We start from the raw sequence: 17,716 nt of genomic DNA on the forward strand, positions 1-17,716 counted from the left end.
CAGCACCCCGCAGAACCCCAACAGACCACATTAAAACACGTGTTTCATCTCAGATATCCAGGAACTCGGCTATTTTAACTGGCGGGGGAGGGTGGACCTGAACTGAATGAACCTCGCTGATTCTGGGATGTGATGAAAACCAGAGTTCCTCCCCAGGCTCAGCCCTTCCTCCTCCCCAGCCACAGCGGGTGCCCCTGCCCCTCACTCCTCCTCGTCCCACCCTCCCGGTCACCCAAAGGGGCAGGGAGACGGCGGACCGGTGACGGGAGGGAGGGAGGGATCGGCTCGGCCTGGCCTATCCTCTGGGGAGCGCCCCCATCATCCTGTTTCCAACCAGCCTTTCTCCCTCTTGTCTTTCTTTCCCAGGACTGGGCCCCTTGTTTCCTGTTCTGTTTCCCTTGGCGCTGCAGGAGCTGTTTGGACGCTCCGCTAGTCACCCCTCCCCTGCAGCCCCCTTCCCCCCCCTCCCAGCTCCAGCCCTTTTATTTCACTTTCCCAAATATTTGTCCTGGCAGACACGGGCCTGGGGTTTAGGCTGTTGTTCTTGGGAGAAACGATCCAGACTGAAGCCGGTGTGTGCTCGAGGCGGAGGGTGCCGCCGGGAAGGGGGCAGGGAATGGGGTAGAGAGCAGGGGCACGGGGTAGGGAAGGGGATGGGGAGCACAGGGCAGGGGACGCAGAGCACGGAGCAGGGGCAGAGGGCACAGGGCAGGGAGCAGGGGACGGGGGCACGGACCAGGCCACGGGACCAGAGAGGAGGTAGGCAGAGGAGCCCGGCAGGCTGTACACGAAGGAGTGGAGAACAGTGAGAAGGGAGGAGGGGAGGAGGAGGGGCGGGAGGACAAAGCCAGCTTGAGTTGAGGCTAGACGTCTTCGTGTTCAGCCCAACCGTTCCACTGGCTGGGCCGCTCTAAGCCAGCTAACTGGGGGGCAGAGGACCACCGGGGGGGGAGGGTGGGGACTTGGGGGGAACCTTTGTCCATTCTGACCTTAAATGGTCACTGGGCCAGTGATGGGGTGGAGCTGACCTGTCTGCACGGCCAGATGACAGACGAGTGCGGTCGCAGTTCCCTCATCCTCTCGGGAGCTGGTTTGCCCACTGAGCCGCCAGAGACCAAAGCCTCTGAAGGTCTGGTCCAGTTACGGAGACAAGAAGGAGCGTAAGAAGGGGGGATAGGTGAGACGTGACACTCCCTCCCGCTTCCACCCTCCCGGTCGGCCACTCTTGGGGCTGGAGAATTGGACCCGGAGAGGTGGGGGAGGTGACACTGAGCCTGATTTTTTCCCAACAGGCCCCATCCAGGACTGGAACAGACGGCCGCCATGCTGGGCCCTGAGCGGAAGATGTTCCCTGTCCCCACAGGTACGGGATGGCCGGGCTGCAGTTGGGGAGACAGGGAGGCAGGGAGGACAAAGGGAAAGGCGGGAAAGGAAAGGGACGGCAGCAAGGACAATGGCAAGATGTCCAGAGGACTGTGCGAAGGATTCTGGAAGCCTCACCCTTAAAGCCTAACTCCATCCCTGGCTCTTAGGGTGACCTAAGGCCTCAGTTTCCCCTTCTGAAAATAGGTCTGTGATTCCCGATGTACATTCCAGCCTTTCCCACGGGCCACACAAGGTTCTGCCTCCCTGCTCCCCTGCCCTTGTCTGACACAGCATGACACACGGACAGAAGGACACACTGCGGGGAGGTGGCGTGAGGGGGGAGCGTCAGTGACAGGTGGAGTGGGTCCCTCTGGCAGCAGGCCTTTTGTTCTTAATCCTTGAAACTATCTCTTTCCTCTGAAGCTGAATCTACTCTGCCCTACTATTTGGAGCGCAGAATGGGGGTACAGATTCGTGGACCTAAAAGAGGAGGCAGGGGCCGCTTTAGGGCATTCTCCCTCCCTGCCTCCCTCCCTCCCTTCGCACCCCATCCTCAGTCCGAGACCTAACTTCTCAGCCTCCCCGATCAGGGACTACCTGGGTCCCAGAGGCCTGGGAAAGCCAAAGGATCTTTCAAGTGACCAGGCATGAAGGCAAGCCCGGTGAAGAGACGACAGGAAGTGACATAGGAAGCAATGCAGGAAAATGGAGGGCTAGGTATTGCTTCCCAAGGATTTCCTGGCAGAGGCCCATCGACGCGTGCCACGGAACAGCTCTGCTGGTCACTCTCTATTTTCCAGTCTGTGGACTATCCGGGTCTCCCCGGGCCTCAGCTTCCTTTAGACCATTCCCCTTCCTATAAACCCCTGTCCCAAAGGGAGAAGGGGAAAGCTTCCATCGGCCCATGCTTCCCCTCGGGAGTAGGCCAAGGTTCGGTAGGGAGGAAGAAGCTAACGGCTGAAGGGAGGTTTGGGAGTTCCCCTTGGATTTCAATGACCAGTGCTCCCTTGGCCTCTGACAGAAAGTCCGGTGACGATTTGGCTGGGTGGCTTTTGCTTTGTTTCGTCTCTTTCCGGAGGCTCCCGTACAACCTCTCGTCTCAGGACTCTCCCTTCCTCCTCCCCTTCCGTCCCCTGCTTTCTCCTTCCCTCCCTATCTCCCTCCCTCCCAATTCCCGCCTGGACCTCCTCCTCTCCTCCCCCCCCCCCCCCCCCCCCCCCGCCAACTCCAACGGGCTTCCGACTCTCTCCAAGGTGGATGTTGGTTGCTGCTGCTGCTGCTGCTGTCGCCGCTGCTCCCAGGCAGCTGGGGTCTGGTTATCACTCCTGGGGACCCTGAGATCATCCTCAACGTGTCCAGCACCTTTTCTCTGACCTGTTCGGGGGCTGAGGCCCCGGTGGCGTGGGAACGGGGGCCGCAGCTCCTGCCCGCTCCCCCATCCGTCCGCCAGGACGACGGCACCTTTGTCAGCACCTTGACTCTGGAGAACGTCACGGGGCTGGACAGCGGAGAATACAGCTGCTCCCAGGGCCTGGAACCTGCCATCAAACGGCGAGTCTATGTCTTTGTGCCAGGTGAGAAACCGCCAGTTCGGCAGACACTCAGCCAGCCCCTCCGGTCTACCCCAGAAGCTCGGTGGACACTCAGCCAGCCCTCCCAGGTTCCTACAGCCTCCCTCGGGCTCCTCCTGCGTCTCAAAGACTCAGCCAGCCCCCCTCGCAATGCCCTGGGTCACTGGAGTGTGGGCTTCTGTATTCTGGTTCAGTCTGCTTTCTGCCCAAACTCCAGATCGTGTTTCAAACCTAGCGTTCAATCCCCCAAACCTGAAGTCATATTGCAAAATAGGTTTCGGTTTCAATTGAACATTTTCACTGCCCAGGTGGACTTTCACATCATCCCAAATTTTTCTGGGATCGGACTGGAGTCAACTGAGCACAGTTGGGGATGCATTCTTTCAGCCATATTTATTGAGCCCTTACTGTGTGCAGAGCACTGGACTAAGCCTTCGGAGAGTGCAATACAACAATAAACAGACAACCCTGTCCACAACGATGCCCTGTCTATGTCCGCACGGCCGAGTCTCGGCCTGGATTTTGGAATCCAGTCCCTGGCTGGTGTGGCCGGTTCTAGATGCATCATCTAGATCTAGATGCATCAGGGAGGGTTCACCTTTTCCCATCACCTTGTGGGAGACTGGAGTTTCCTGAGCAACTGGCGCTGATCTCTTGGGTGCCAGCACGGTTCTCAGTCTAATGGTGAAAGTGCAACCTCCTCCACTCCGCTGACAAAACCTTGTCTTGGAGCGGTTTGTGTTTGGATTGCCTCTAGAATCTGGTAACTAAACCCAGCCAGGCTGCTTTCACTTTGCAGAGAGCGGGAACGTTTGGCATCCATTTAGCCATTTGTGTCACCTGCAGACTCTGGAAAGTGGAAACAATACTGAAGAAATGCCTTTGAGGGCCCGGATCATGTCTTCTAACTCTTGGACTCACCCAGTAAAATCACTGGTCTGCTTTGAGCGCTTACTGCGTGCAAAGCTCTGTACTAAGTGCTGGGCGTGTACAGTAATCCATCAGTGGTATTTATTAAGCACTTACCGTGTGCGGAGTACCCTACTAGGAGTACTAGGGAGAGTACAATACAACAGAGTTGGTAGAAACGATCCTGGCCTAGAAGGAGGTTAGGGTGTAGTAGAACATTTAGTAGACTGCTTCTATTATTGATTGTTGATTACCATGCAGATTGGTGATCTATGTGCATCGTGAACTAAAAGCTAAAATAAATAAAAGCTAAAAGGAGACCTGAAACTTTTGAAATAGAAAGCTTATTTTAACCAGAATTTTGAAGATGAATAAAAGCTGATAATTACCCATTAAGATATATAAACCCCAACTCCACACCCTAGATACTAGGCACTTGGGGTTTATTCAAGACTTCAAGAAGCTGTCAGTCAGTTAGAGGATACAAAAGAGAATAATTGCTGTGTGACCTTGGGTGAGTCAGTTCCCCGCTCTGGCCTTAGTTAACCCATTTGTAAAGAGGGGACAAATACGTTAGCGGAAGTGAAAGGACTTTGAGATCTTTATAAGAAAGGTGCCAGGCAAATCCAAGGTATTATTGTTATCGTAATCGGCGTCATTATGGTGAGGATCTCTGTGCTTCTGGAAGAGTGGGCTCTGAAGACGGAAAGGGAAGGGAGGCTGCTTGGTGGGCAGAGATGGGGATCCGGGGGGGAAGTGGGGTGCCCGGATTGGGGAAAGGAGAGGGAACAGCAGGCAGAAGGCCGCCCTGGTCGATACCACCTCCCCCAGGTCCAAGCTCCCCACTGAATGCGGCCCCAATGACCCCCCCCCCCAACTCCTCCTGCTCCCTCTGCCCAGACCCTTCGCTGGTTTTCCTCCCCGCTCCCCTGGAGGATCTGTTCATCTTCCTGGCTGGAGACGGAGAGGCCACCATCCCGTGCCGGGTGACGGACCCCGGCCTCGTGGTCACCCTGTATGAGAAGAAGGTGGATATCCCGCTGCCCGTCCCCTACGATCCCCATCGTGGCTTTACGGGCCTCTTCGAGGACAAGACCTACATCTGCAGGGCCACCGTCGGCGACGGGGAGGTGGACTCGGATACCTACTACATCTACCGGATCCAAGGTGGGGTGTCTCGGCCTGCCTTCCCTTATCCCTCGCCCCACCCTTCCCTCCACGCCTCCAGATCTTCTATCCCCTGCCCTCCCTGATTCCCCACCCATCCCTCCTCCCAACCCACTGGCCTCCCAGTCTTCCGCTCTGCCCTGGCGGTCCCTGTGGATGGGGCTCAGGGTTTCTCAGATGCCCGAACCCCGCCCCCCTCCCCTCCTGCTCCATCCAAGCTCCGTGAGCCGAGGGGATCGGGGTCTGCCTCACTGCCCTCATCACCCCCACAGTGTCCACCATCAATGTGTCCATGAGCGCGGTCCAGACGGTGGTGCGACAGGGAGAGAACATCACAGTCATGTGCACTGCCAGGGGGAGCGAGGTCATCAACTTCGACTGGGCCTATCCCCGGAAGGAGGTGAGTGACCAGGGCCCACCGGGTGGCTTGGAGCCCCAGTCTGGGCTCCTGGATTGTGGCCTGTGACGCCTGGTGGGTGGGGGGGTGCCTGAGGGCTAACACCATGGGTCAGAATAAACAGGCCCGCAGCTCAATATCTCTCAGACTCCGGCTGTGTAGTTTCGGGTGACAGGCTGAGTTAACTGTCCCAGTGGGCTGCTGACCCTGGCCCGGGCCAAACCCCACCCCAGCAGCCCACCTGGCCCTTCCCTCCCTGCAGAGCGGAAGGCCGGTCAACCTAGTGACGGACTTCCTGTCGGGGACGGCTTACGACATCCGCTCCATCCTGCACATCCCTAGCGCTGAGCTGGGGGACTCGGGCACCTACATCTGCAACGTCTCCGAGGGCTACGGCGACCACAGAGACGTGAAAGACATCAACATCACCGTGGTTGGTGGGTAGCCCCTGCCAGACCACATCCCGCTCCCCCCCCCTCCACCCATCACGCCAAGGCTTCCCAGGGAGGGGGAGAGGACAGTGCCCGCCCATCTGACTTCTCACCGGTCCAAGTGGCCCGAGAGCCATATACCTAAGCTTCCCCGGGGCTCGGGGAGGGACAAGGCAGGGAGGGAAGAGGTGGGAGGGGGCAGGGCATACGAAGGGCCGCATTAAACCCACCGGGCACTAGTCCCTTGCCCCCCTCCAGCACAGGGCTTCATGCATCTGCACACGGAGCTGGGCAGCACAGAGTTTGCCGAGCTGCACAAGAGCTGCGAGCTGCAGGTGCAGGTGGAGGCCTATCCACAGCCCACCATCCTGTGGCTCAAAGACAACAAGACCCTCAGCCAGGGAAACGCCAACGAGATCTCCATCTCCAACAGGAACCTGTCGGAAACCAGGTGAACGGCCTCGCTCCCGCCCAGCTCTGGGGAGCCGGAGCGAGACCCCGCGGAGGCGGGAGGTAGGGAGAGAAGGCGGGTGCAGGACCCCGTACTAAACGCTTGAGACAGTTAAATAGAAGTACAGTCCCTGGCCTCCGGGAGCTTACAGTCTAATGGCAGAGGGAGGGGAGCATATATATAGTAAAAGATATATAAAAGTGGCAGATTATTACAAAATAAATAAGGGAATAAGTTGAGTGTACGGAACAAAGATTGGGATGAATGGACTTAAAGAGTAACGGTGGCCGATGCTACCTCAGATCATGGAAATTCCTGAAGGAAGCCTTCCTAGAGAAGGGGACTTCAGAAGTCCTAGAAGGATGAGGAGAGCGTTGACCTGGTGAATTGGAAGTTGGGGGGAGGTCCAGGCAGGGGTGAGAGAAGGAGCAAGGAACCAGACTTGGGAGAGTTGAGGGAAAGGCAGAGAAAGAAGGTGACCTCAACAGGAGCAGCTAGTGCAAGTTGGTTAGCAGTGGGCGAAAAGAGCTGACGGGAGGAGAGCGAGGGCAGGTGGCATCTCCAAGCCAAAAGGCCAGGGGTGTCCATCTGATGAGAAAGGAGCTCGGTAGCCGTTGGAAGGTTGTGAGGTGGGGAGAGGCAAATGGTAGCTGAGTGATGCTTTAGATGATCGAGGCAGGGGAGGGTGAAACGGGAGAATGATGCAACAGTCCCATTGGAAACAACTCAAATCGGGGTGGTGGTCATCTGGAGCAAGGCGAAAGGGCAGCTCTATGAAATACCGTGGAGGAAAAAGGGCAGGATTGACTTTCAGAACAACGGGGATTTGAGGATCCCACTGTGGCTGAGGGGGCGTCTGGGACAGGAAGGAGGGTCAACAGTGAAGGAAACGTTAGGAGAAGAAATGGGTTAAGAGGGAAGATAAGGCGTTCAGTTTTGGCAATGCTGCATCTGCAGTTCTGGTGGGAGTCCATGAGGAGATGTCCCAGAGGCCGGGAGAAACGCCACACTGTACAGCGGGACTGAGACAGGGGCCGGCCAGTTACAGCTGGGAATCCGCGTGGCCTAATGGAAAAAGCACAGGCCTGGGAGTCGGAGGACCTGGGTTCTAATTCTGGCTCCGTCGTGCACTGCGCTGTGACCTTGGGCGAGTCACTTAACTTCTCTGTGTCTTAGTTCCCTCACTTGCACAATGGGGATTCGAACCCTCTTCTTCCTCTTACTTACACTGTGAACCACGGTAGGTCCTGATTATCTTATATCTACCCCCGTGCTTAGTACATAATACGCGCTTAACAGATATCACAGTTATCTGCTAGCCTTCCCCAAAGAGGGAGCGGCCGAAACCGAGGGAGTAAATGTGTTAGACAAGGACAGCACAGGGAGATTTGAGTTGATTGATAAGCACACAGGGGAAAAAAAAGAAAGCCGATTGGTGGACATTTACATCCTCCTGCCCAGTGCTTTCATTCCTCCAAAGGCCCTTCCATGATTTCCCTCACACCCACTCATGTCCGCAACCCCACTTAAACCTTCCACCCCTCGCCCTCAGTACGGTGTTCTGCAACCACATAAACGACCGATAAACGAGTGATTAGCCGCTCACCTACCTGGGCGCGTCGCCCTTCCTCCGAGGGTCCCGGACCCTGAGCACCTGGCTCAGCTTTGCTCCTGACGCCGGGCCGGGTTCATCTCCAGGTACGAGTCGACCCTGACCCTGGTGCGGGTGAAGGTGAACGAGGGCGGCCGCTACACCCTGCGAGCTTTCCACGATGATGATGTCCAGGAATTCTCCTTTCACCTGCAGATCAACGGTGAGGTCTGAGGGCAGCCCCAGCCCAGCCATCTCCCCCACCTCCTTCCCCGGGCTCCCTGGGCCCCCAACATTTCCCTTCTGGGCCCCTCCCCACTCTGCACTAACCTTCCCTGGGCCCCAGACACCCCCTTCCCTCACCTCTTCTTCAGCCCTTTCCACCCCCAAACTCCCAGTCCCACCCACCCCAGATTCATAGAGTGGGGACAGACTGGCAGGAATGTCCCCTTCTCATCATCCCCATGGTGACGCTGTCCTCCCTCCTTCTCCTGGCCCCCGGGCAGTGCCAGCCAAGGTGGTGGAGCTTACCGAGAGCCACCCCAGCAGCGGCGAGCAGATCCTGACGTGTCGCTCCCAGGGAATGCCCCAGCCTCAAGTCACCTGGTTCACCTGCAGCGACTTCAAGAGGTCAGGATGGCCCTTCCCCTGGGGCGGGGGGAAGCTGGAACTTGGGGAAAAGGGAACTGGAAGAAGGCTCCACCCTACCCCCCGAGCTCAGAGGGCCCACTAGACAGCTTCCAGCTCACTGTCTTCTGGCCAAGCTGTACCCCCTGCCTTTAAACCCTCTAAGAGTAATCGGTTCGGGGGTCTCCCGGCCTAGCTGGAAGTTCCTTCCAGTGTCAAACGGAAATGCTTCCTGCTGCTGAGTTGTTGTTGCCTCTTGAAGCCGATCTCAGACATCTGGGGCTCAGATGCTTCCCTCCTTCCCTCCCTCCGGAGCTGGAGGACATAAGGGTCTTTGACCCCTCAGGTCAGTCACCCTAGCAGGAATGCCTCAACCGCTTATGGGAAAACTGGAGGCAGAAACTCCCTCTGCCGGTCTGAGGCTAGCGGGATACTTGGCCTGGAGAACGACCTTACCCGACCTGTCTTGGACTGGACCTGGCTCAGGCTGAACGCGACGAGGGCGCGGCCCATACCGAGCCCAACGCTTGCTTTTCTTTGGGTTGAATTCAGCATTCCCTGTGGGAAGGGGGGGGATGTGGGGAGAGGCTGGCTCCTGGCCTATGCTCGGTCGCCCCCGGGGCTGCTGGGATTTCAAGTCTTGGACTGTGAGCCCCAGGTTGGACAGGGCCTGTATCCAACCACATTAGCTTATATTCATTTAACTGTATTTACCGAGAGCTCACTGTGGGCAAAGCACCGTACCTGGGCAGTGCCGGGACATAGTAAGCCCTTAACCGGTGCCATTAAAAAAAAAACCATCCCAAGAGGGACAAGTCTGCACCAAAACTACCGCTCCCAGTTGTCTGGTCAGGGGTGTATGCCTGCGCACAAGCACGGCATCCCAGTCCTAGCCCTCAACCTGCAACAGAGGAGGCTCAGGGCAGCAGACCAAATGGTAGTGGGTGCTGAGGATTCCTGAAAAATTGGGTGGAGGAAGGACCCAGCTGGCCAGAGGGAGGAGAGAAGTCTGGGCAGTTGTGTGGGAGGTCAGAAGCACCTTCGCTGCCTCATCGGGGACGGATAACACTCAATTAGTCGGTGATATCTAATGAGCTCCTACTGAGTGCGGAGCACCGGGCCAAACACACGGGAGAGCTCCACTGAGCAGCGAACGATACTCACAGAATCAACTGAGCCTCTTGTATTAACTGAGCCTGGAGGACGGAGGCGTTAGGGGAACACGCATCTGCGCGAACTTAGGGTTGAAGTGGGGAGAGCAGGGAGTCATGGACACAGAACTGTAGGCCGGTGATGTCAAGCTGGGACCCTGGGAGGAAGGAGAGGAGACTTCAAGGGGCTGGTTAAAAAGAATGTAGGAAGTGGCCTCTTCAGGCTCCCCTCTCCCCCAGCCCGGGCTTGTGCTGCCCTGACACGATACCGTTTCCAGGTAGTGATCACAGTGGAGGACATGCTTACCCTTAGCAGAGCTGAACCTAAACCAAATACCCCTCCCTGATCCTCCAGCCGAAACGCGAGTGTTTGAAGACGTCCGTGCCAGTAGATTGACACGTCACGGTCTTGAAACACTGAATGTGCATAAATGCTGTGTTAGTCAATCTGGGTAATTTCAGGCCATCCTCCCAGCTGGGGGAAGGATTTAGGAGAGAGTGCAGGGAAACATAAGACTCCGGAACGTTTGGGCCACTGCATTTTTCTGCTTGGAAGTTCTGCCCCCTGGTGGGGATGGTGGTTGGCCTCCCCGGATTAGAGAAAATGAGGATGTTCCAAGCCGAAGGTGGAAACCGACGACACGGGCCTCTTCCGCGTCCTTGACAAAGCTTCTCCCAGAGGAAGCGGAGTCATCGGAGAGCTTGGGCCATGTGAGGCTCCTCTGGGAAGACTTCCTGGAGGAGGAGGTCAGCTTTAGAGCGTTTGGAAAGGGAGAGAGCTGGGAGTGGGCAACCGAGGCGCTCGCAGAGACGATCGAATGACTCTTGGGTCAGCCGGGGCTATTGGCCTAGGGTTCTGGCTACTAGGGTGCCCCGTCAGCAGATCCTACTCGTCTAAGAGCTCTGATGGTGCCTGAGGAAAGATGAGGACCCCTGAGAGAGCCATTTCACCCCGTTTTCCGATCAGTGGCTTCAGGGGAGGGTTGCGGAAGGGGCAGATAATGGACTGAGAGAGAGGAGATTCACGGGGGCAGGACGCTCCACGTAGAGCCTGTGTCGGGGCCCCAGGGAGACAGTCGCACGCTGGGGACGGTCCTCCTGGCCTGAGTGGTGGCCCCCGGGGCCGGGGTGGGGTCGGCGGGCTGGGGGACGAGCGGAGGGATGGGGAGCTGACCGCCAGGGCTGGCCATTCCCGGAACAGATGCCCCCGTGACGTGCAGCCCACCCTCCTGGGGAACAACTCGGAGGAGATCCAGCTGGAGACCAACGTGACCTACCTGGAGGAGGAGAAGGTGTTCGAGGTGCTGAGCTCCCTCCGCCTGCGGCACGTGGACCAGCCCTTGTCCGTCAGCTGCACCGCCAGCAACCTGCTGGACGCCAACACCCAGGAGGTCACTGTTGTCCCTCACAGTGAGTCCGGCAGGCTTCAGCCCCACCCCCTGGGGGGGCCCTAGCTCCCGGGCTCCACCCTGCACACCCCCGGCCCCCAGAAGACCAGGCTGGGAAGCTGCTAGGCAACCCCCCCCCCCCCGCCATTCCCCGCCTTCCCAGTCCTCAGTTTCCCACCCTTTCCCAGTCACTGGCATTCCGCTGCCACCCCGCTCCCAACCATCACTCAGACCCATATAGCACAGACGTAATCGATCAGTGGCATTCGCTTAGCACTGACCGTACGCAGACCGCTGTACTTAGAGCTTGGGAGATTACAATAGAGTCGATGAGCACGATCTCCGCATCGCTGCCCACAAGGAACTTACAGTCTACGGGGGAGCTGCAGAAGAAGCTTGCCGTCTACGGTCTGCATGAGGGCTCCCGGATTCCCTTTGTGAAATAAGCAGGTTCCCTCCCACCCCCTCAGAGGGGGCGGCCACAGCCATAGACCGAGGGCTTCGGGGGGCTGCGCCCGAATTTAAATACTACTTCACTTGCCTTCCACACCAGGTCCCCCTCAAGGGGTTTGAGAGCTGCCAGTTGTCCCGAGAGCCCAGTGATTGTCCTAAAGCATCGTCGGGAGGTGGTGGTGGAGGGAGGACTGTGTGTGTTTGAGACTCTGTGTTCACCTCGGCCTAGTCAATAGTCAGGAAAGATTGACTCATTTTTACAGTCGAGTGGTACGGCACCAACACCAACCCCCCCCTTCGGCGAGAAACCGGGTCTCTTAGCGTGCGGACGGCTGGGTGGGCTTTCAGCCCCCAAAGTGCAATTGTTTCAGTGCTCTGTTTCAGATAAACGGTGTTCTTCATATACTCGATTGGTTTTTTTTTTAAGGGGGTCGCCCACCTGCCGTAGCTCCTCAGGGGGACGGGGGGAGATGGGTAGTCCCGGCCATATTCGATCAGTCCATCAGTATATCAATCGGTAGTATTTATTGAGCACTTACTGTGTGCAGAGCACTGTCCTAAATGCTTAGGAGAGTGCAATATAACACTGCTGGTAGACACGTTCCCTGCCCACAAGGAGCTTACAGTCTAGAGGGGGAGGCAGCTATTTTTCTAAGTAAACTACAGATATGTACCTAAGTGCTGGGGGGCCTGAGGGAGGGGTGAATGAAGGGGGAAAATGCACGGGCGACACAGAAGGGAGTGGGAAAAGAGGAAATAAGGGAATAGCAGGGGAAGGCCCAGCCTGCCTGTTCTCTGCTTCCAGCTCTGCCCTTTAAGGTGGTGGTAATCTCAGCCATCCTGGCCCTGGTGGTCCTCACCGTCATCTCCCTGGTGATCCTGATCGTGCTGTGGCAGAAGGTAAGTACCGGCTCTGAGACTGTGCCCTCGGGGACACAGTCCTCCAGTGAGTCGGGGCTGCAGTCTTTGGCCAAGCAGGGCCCGCGCTGTTAAGCCACCTCCAGTCCGTCGGCAACTATTCATCGAGGACCTGGAAGGGGCCTGGCACTGAACGGGGCGCCCAGGGGCCCAGAGAGAGATCGGCCTCGGTCATCCCTGCTCATGCGCTTCCGTCCGCTGGGCATCTAATACCGTCATCGTCAGGGTGTACTGAACACCCGCTATCTATAGACACTGTACTGAGCAAAAGATACGATCCTTACCCTTGAGGAGCTTACTATCTGATGGGGAGACAGGCAGAGATAGTATACGTACAATGGGGACAAGAGGGAAAACATAGATTCAGCTGGCAACCGCAAAAGGAAGTTAATAAATACATGAACCAATATATATATACACGTGTGCTAAGGGGGACTGAAGGGATGACTTGAGAGGGGAGGAGGGGCTGCCCGGGGAAGGCTGCCTAGAGGAGGTGAGGTTGGGGGAGAGTGGAGAGGGAGGTGGACTGGTAGATTTAGGAGGGGAGAGAAAATAGGGGAGAGGGGAGGGAATCCCTCCCGAAGTAAGGGCGGGTATGATGGAGTGGAACTGGGAGGGGGAGACCCAGTTGGGAGGCTAGGGTGGGAAGAGCAAGAACTTGGAGTTGAGGTACAGCAGGAGAGAGCAGTTAGATAATAGCAAAAGGCCCAAGTACGCCCCCTCTGCCAACTTCTGCTGACCCAGGCTGGCTGGCATCTGGGGGGCAGGAGGCAGAGAGGGCATCCTTGACCCAGGCTCTGCCTGTCCCCAGGGAAAGTTCGGGGCCTCACGCAGAGCCGAAGTCCCTCCTTCTCCAAGGGACCCAGCCCTGGACTAGTCTTCACCCAGGGATCCCGGAATCCCGACCTGTCCTCTTGGGGCCCCAGTCCTGTCAAGGCTGCTGACCATCCCCCTGAAATGGAGAGGCCCCTGGCCTTTCACACCCCAGCCTGGAGCCCCCTCCCTTCCTTCCTCCCTCCCTCCCTGCCCTCGTCCCTCCATCCCTCCTCTTGGACCTCCCCATCACCAACCCGGCACCTTCCCTCCCCAGAAACCTCGCTACGAGATCCGCTGGAAGGTGATCGAGTCTGTCAGCTCGGACGGCCATGAGTACATCTACGTGGACCCCATGCAGCTCCCTTATGACTCCACCTGGGAGCTCCCCCGGGACCAGCTCATTCTGGGTAATGAGGCCGGCCCCTCCCGCCCACCCCCTCTTTTCCGGCATTCACGGCAGAAGGCAGGCATCATCACCTGCATCTCACCCTCTGAAATTCGCAAGGACACGGTGGGCCTTCCCTACCTCCTTTCCCTCCCCCCACTCCTTCTCCTGCTGACTCGTCCAACCTTCTCCCAAGGGGTTAGAGAGAAGAAAGTGATGGGGCTCAGGAGGCCCGTGGTCCTGAAGCTTCCTGAAACCCGGGATAAGTCTGGGCCGTTGAGCTTCGCCCTCCTGCGGGGCGTGGGTCGGGAATCCTGGGAAGAACAGAGTTAGAGCCGGTCTAATTCACCTGGGGGCCTCCTAATGACAGGTGGATGCCCCTGCTGTCCCCACATAGAGTAGGCCACTCTTTTAGGCTCAATTCTATATCCGGATGCTCGTGCTTTTGACCTCAAGTTTGCCCCTAAGTCACAGCTTGGGAGTGAGGATGGCTAGAAGAACCTCAAGAAGAGAGGGCTGAGGGGAGGCTCAGAAACAGCCTTAATATTTCTGCAGCGTTACTGTGTGTAGATCTTTAGGGCTAGAGCCAGACCTAAGGGAAACCCCGCCCCAGAGACAGGGGGATGGACTAGATGATCTCTGGATAGTCAGTCAGTCAACAGTATTTATTGAGCGCTTACCGTGTACAGAGCACTGTCACTTGGGAGAGCACAATACAGTAATATAACAGACTTATTCCCTCCCCACAATGAGTTTACAGTCTAGAGGGGACTGACTAGCCCACCCAGTCTGAGGTTCTGTGATTCGGTGATAATTGGGGGGCTGGGAGGCCATGGGAGGTGTAGGGTGGTTTGGAATCTCTTCTTCTGTGGTTCTTTAATAGGAGAGGGGCTGGTCTGCATGGAACCAGACTCATGGACCAGATGACCTCTAGAGGCCTCTCCGGACCTGGCCCGGGGAGTTTGGTGGGGCAGTTGGACTAGAGGGGAGGGAAGCTCCTGGTCTGATCCCCGGCTCTGGGCTCTCCCCGCCTCGCCGCCCTTAGCTGGCATAACTGTGCCCTGGCAGAGGGAGGGAGGGCTGGTCCCCTCGACTCGGAGCTCCACTCGTCCGCCCTCCGTCTGCCGGACTGTCTTTCCGGGGATGGAGAGAGCAGGGGCTGAGAGGCTTTCCTCACGTCCCTACAGGCCGCACGCTGGGCTCCGGGGCCTTCGGACGGGTGGTGGAGGCCACGGCGCACGGCCTGACCCACTCCCAGTCGACGATGAAAGTGGCCGTCAAGATGCTGAAATGTGAGCCTTTCTCCTCCCGTTTACCCTCCGCCCCGCTCACTCCGGCTTGGGATCTGGGGAGCTGTGGGGCCTTCTGGGACAGGACTGGGATTGGTCATTTTAACGCCTGCAGCGTCACCTTCCCTCCGACACAATCTCCCTCCTGCTTTGCATTCACCCTTTGCTGCCTCTGTGCCCTCCACAGTACTATACTGCCCTGCTGGGTTCTGACCCACCACCCCTATCCCCCATCCACCTGCCACAAGTCCTTACCCCACCTGGAGCCAGGGAACCACGTCTGCCCATCCAGAGGGCGTGTGCCTCTGACAAGTGCCCCGGGGGACGGCTGTGCTCCTGAAGGCTGGGGACAAATTGGAGAGAGCAAAAGTCCCTAAACATTTTCCTGAGGGCCTTTCTCCCCATTCTTGAGTCCTAGAAGCTGACTATGGCTGGGGGGGGGGGCGGGGGCTTTCTCTCCCTCCTCCCCTCCCCACTCCTCAATCGATGAATCAATAGTATTTACTGAGTGTCCTGGATACAGGACACCACACTACGCACCAAGGAAAGTAGCATAGTTAAAGACACAATCTCGGCCCCCAAGGAGCTTGTAACACAGTGCTTGTAACACAGGCACAAAATCAAGTATACATCAGGGGAGAAGAGAATGAGAAGATCGATATGTGGCTCCATAGTGAGTGCTAAAATGGTAGAGGGTATGTGGATCTAGAGGTGCAGAATCGCCACGTTCTGAGTTGTTCATTCAATCGTATTTCATTCAGTCGTACTTATTGAGCGCTTACTGCGTGCAGAGGACTGTACTAAGAGCTTGAGCACTGTATTAAGCGCTTGAATTGTGAGTGGATAAGTGCAGAGGTGGCAAAACAGGGCTGAGGTGAGAGTTGGGAGGATGTGACACAGGGAGAAGAAAAATTAATCAGGGAAAACCTCCGGCGGAGGTGGGATTACAGAAGGGCTTTGAAGATAGAGAGCTCTCCACCTGCTGCACCTCAGGTGGCTCTTTACATCCCTTCCAAGGTAATCATACCTCTTAATTAATGGTCTTTATTTAACTCTTCCTCTCCAAACGGCTACCTTACTGCTACAGGCTCTCGTTATATCCCGGCTAGACTACCGTGTCAGCCTTCTCTCTGACCTCCCTTCCTCCTCTCTCGCCCCGCTCCGGTCTATTCTTCACTCCGCTGCCCGGCTCATCTTCCCGCTGAAACGATCTGGGCCTGTCACTCCCCTTCTCAAACAACTCCAGTGGTTGCCTATCGACCTCCGCTCCAAACAAAAACTCCTCACTCTAGGCTTCGAGGCTCTCCGTCACCTCGCCCCTTCCTACCTCTCCTCCCTTCTCTCTTTCTACCGCCCACCCCGCACGCTCCGCTCCTCCGCCGCCCGCCTCCTCGCCGTCCCTCGGTCTCGCCCGTCCCGCCGTCGACCCCCGGGCCGCGTCCTCCCGCGGTCCCGGAACGCCCTCCCTCCTCTCCTCCGCCAAACTCATTCTCTTCCCCTCTTCAAAACCCTACGTAAAACTCACCTCCTCCAAGAGGCCTTCCCAGACTGAGCTCCCCTTCTCCCTCTACTCCCTCTACCGCCCCCCCTTCACCTCTCCGCAGCTAAACCCTCTTTTCCCCCCATCTCCCTCTGCTCCTCCCCCTCTCCCTTCCCATCCCCTCGGCACCGTACTCGTCCGCTCAACTGTATATATTTCCATTACCCTATTTATTTTGCTAATGAATTGTACATCGCCTCGATTCTATTTAGTCGCCGTCGGTTCTTACGAGATGTTCTTCCCCTCGACTCTGTCTATCGCCATCGTTCTCGTCCGTCCGTCTCCCCCGATCGGACCGTGAGCCCGTCAGACGGCAGGGACCGTCTCTATCTGTTGCCGACTTGTTCATTCCAAGCGCTTAGTCCAGTGGTCTGCACATAGTAAGCGCTCAATAGATACTATTGAATGAATTCAGAGCACTCTAATAAAAATAATGGTATTTAAGTGCTTCCTATGTGCAAACACTGTTCTAAGCATTGGGGGAGAGGCTCAAAGTCTTAATTTGTCCCACGTGGGGCTCAGAGTCTTAATTCCCATTTTACAGATGAGGTAACTGAGGCACAGAGAAGTTAAGTGACTTGCCCAAAGTCACACTGCTGACAAGTGGGGGAGTCAGGATTAGAACCCATGACCTCTGGCTAATAATTATGGTGTTCGTTAAGCACTTATTACGTACCAAAGTTCTAGGCGCCAGGGTAGATACAAACTAATCAGGTCCCTATCCCACATGGGGCTCACAGCCTTAATCCCCATTTAACAGATGAGATAACTGAGGGATAGAGGAAGTGAAATGACTTACCTAAGGTCACACAGCAGACGTGCGGCAGAGCCAAAATTAGAACTCACATCGTCTGACTCCCGAGGCCCATGCTCTTCCAACGAGGTACTTAGGAGAGAACTTGATGAGTAGGTTAGATGTGAGCCCTGCCATCAAAGTTAGTCCCCAGACTTACAGACCAAAACTCTCCCTACAATCAAAACTTTCCTAAGATCCACCTTGTCCGAAAAGCCTTCCCTAATTCATTCCCTTCTCCGGAGTCCCAGCAAGCATCCGGACACCTGTATATGTATTTATTTTTGCCCTTTGTCTGCATTTATGATTGATTTCTATCAAATCAGTGATAGAGTCAATGCTTTACTCTGATTATTTGTCAAGAGGCCCTTCTCCCGGTGTGGGTGTGGACGACCCGCCCGGAGCACAAGAGTGTTTTGTGCTGTACTGTGTGCGACCCGCAGTGGGTGCTCAGTGAATCCCACTACCGTTAGG

The 17,716-nt window shown here is 56.7% G+C and overlaps 1 protein-coding gene across 4 annotated transcripts in view; it reads left to right on the top strand.

The window, feature by feature from the left end:
- Positions 1-17,716, top strand: part of PDGFRB (platelet derived growth factor receptor beta) — a 65,482-nt gene that overhangs the window by 36,174 nt on the left and 11,592 nt on the right. For 3 of the 4 annotated variants that reach the window (XM_029050253.2, XM_029050254.2, XM_029050255.2), the window contains 12 exons: positions 1,293-1,363; positions 2,619-2,939; positions 4,746-5,012; positions 5,285-5,412; positions 5,672-5,846; positions 6,099-6,291; positions 7,990-8,105; positions 8,389-8,512; positions 10,862-11,070; positions 12,307-12,401; positions 13,510-13,642; positions 14,808-14,912. In XM_029050253.2, coding sequence (XP_028906086.1) covers positions 1,324-1,363; positions 2,619-2,939; positions 4,746-5,012; positions 5,285-5,412; positions 5,672-5,846; positions 6,099-6,291; positions 7,990-8,105; positions 8,389-8,512; positions 10,862-11,070; positions 12,307-12,401; positions 13,510-13,642; positions 14,808-14,912 — 1,906 coding nt within the window. In that variant the 5' untranslated portion in view covers positions 1,293-1,323. Of the gene's footprint in view, positions 1-1,032; positions 1,178-1,292; positions 1,364-2,618; positions 2,940-4,745; positions 5,013-5,284; positions 5,413-5,671; positions 5,847-6,098; positions 6,292-7,989; positions 8,106-8,388; positions 8,513-10,861; positions 11,071-12,306; positions 12,402-13,509; positions 13,643-14,807; positions 14,913-17,716 lie in introns of those variants that run through there. The other variant, XM_029050256.2, reaches the window with a different exon arrangement.

This window comes from Ornithorhynchus anatinus, chromosome X1 (genome assembly GCF_004115215.2).
Source record: "Ornithorhynchus anatinus isolate Pmale09 chromosome X1, mOrnAna1.pri.v4, whole genome shotgun sequence".
Taxonomy (NCBI): domain Eukaryota; kingdom Metazoa; phylum Chordata; class Mammalia; order Monotremata; family Ornithorhynchidae; genus Ornithorhynchus; species Ornithorhynchus anatinus.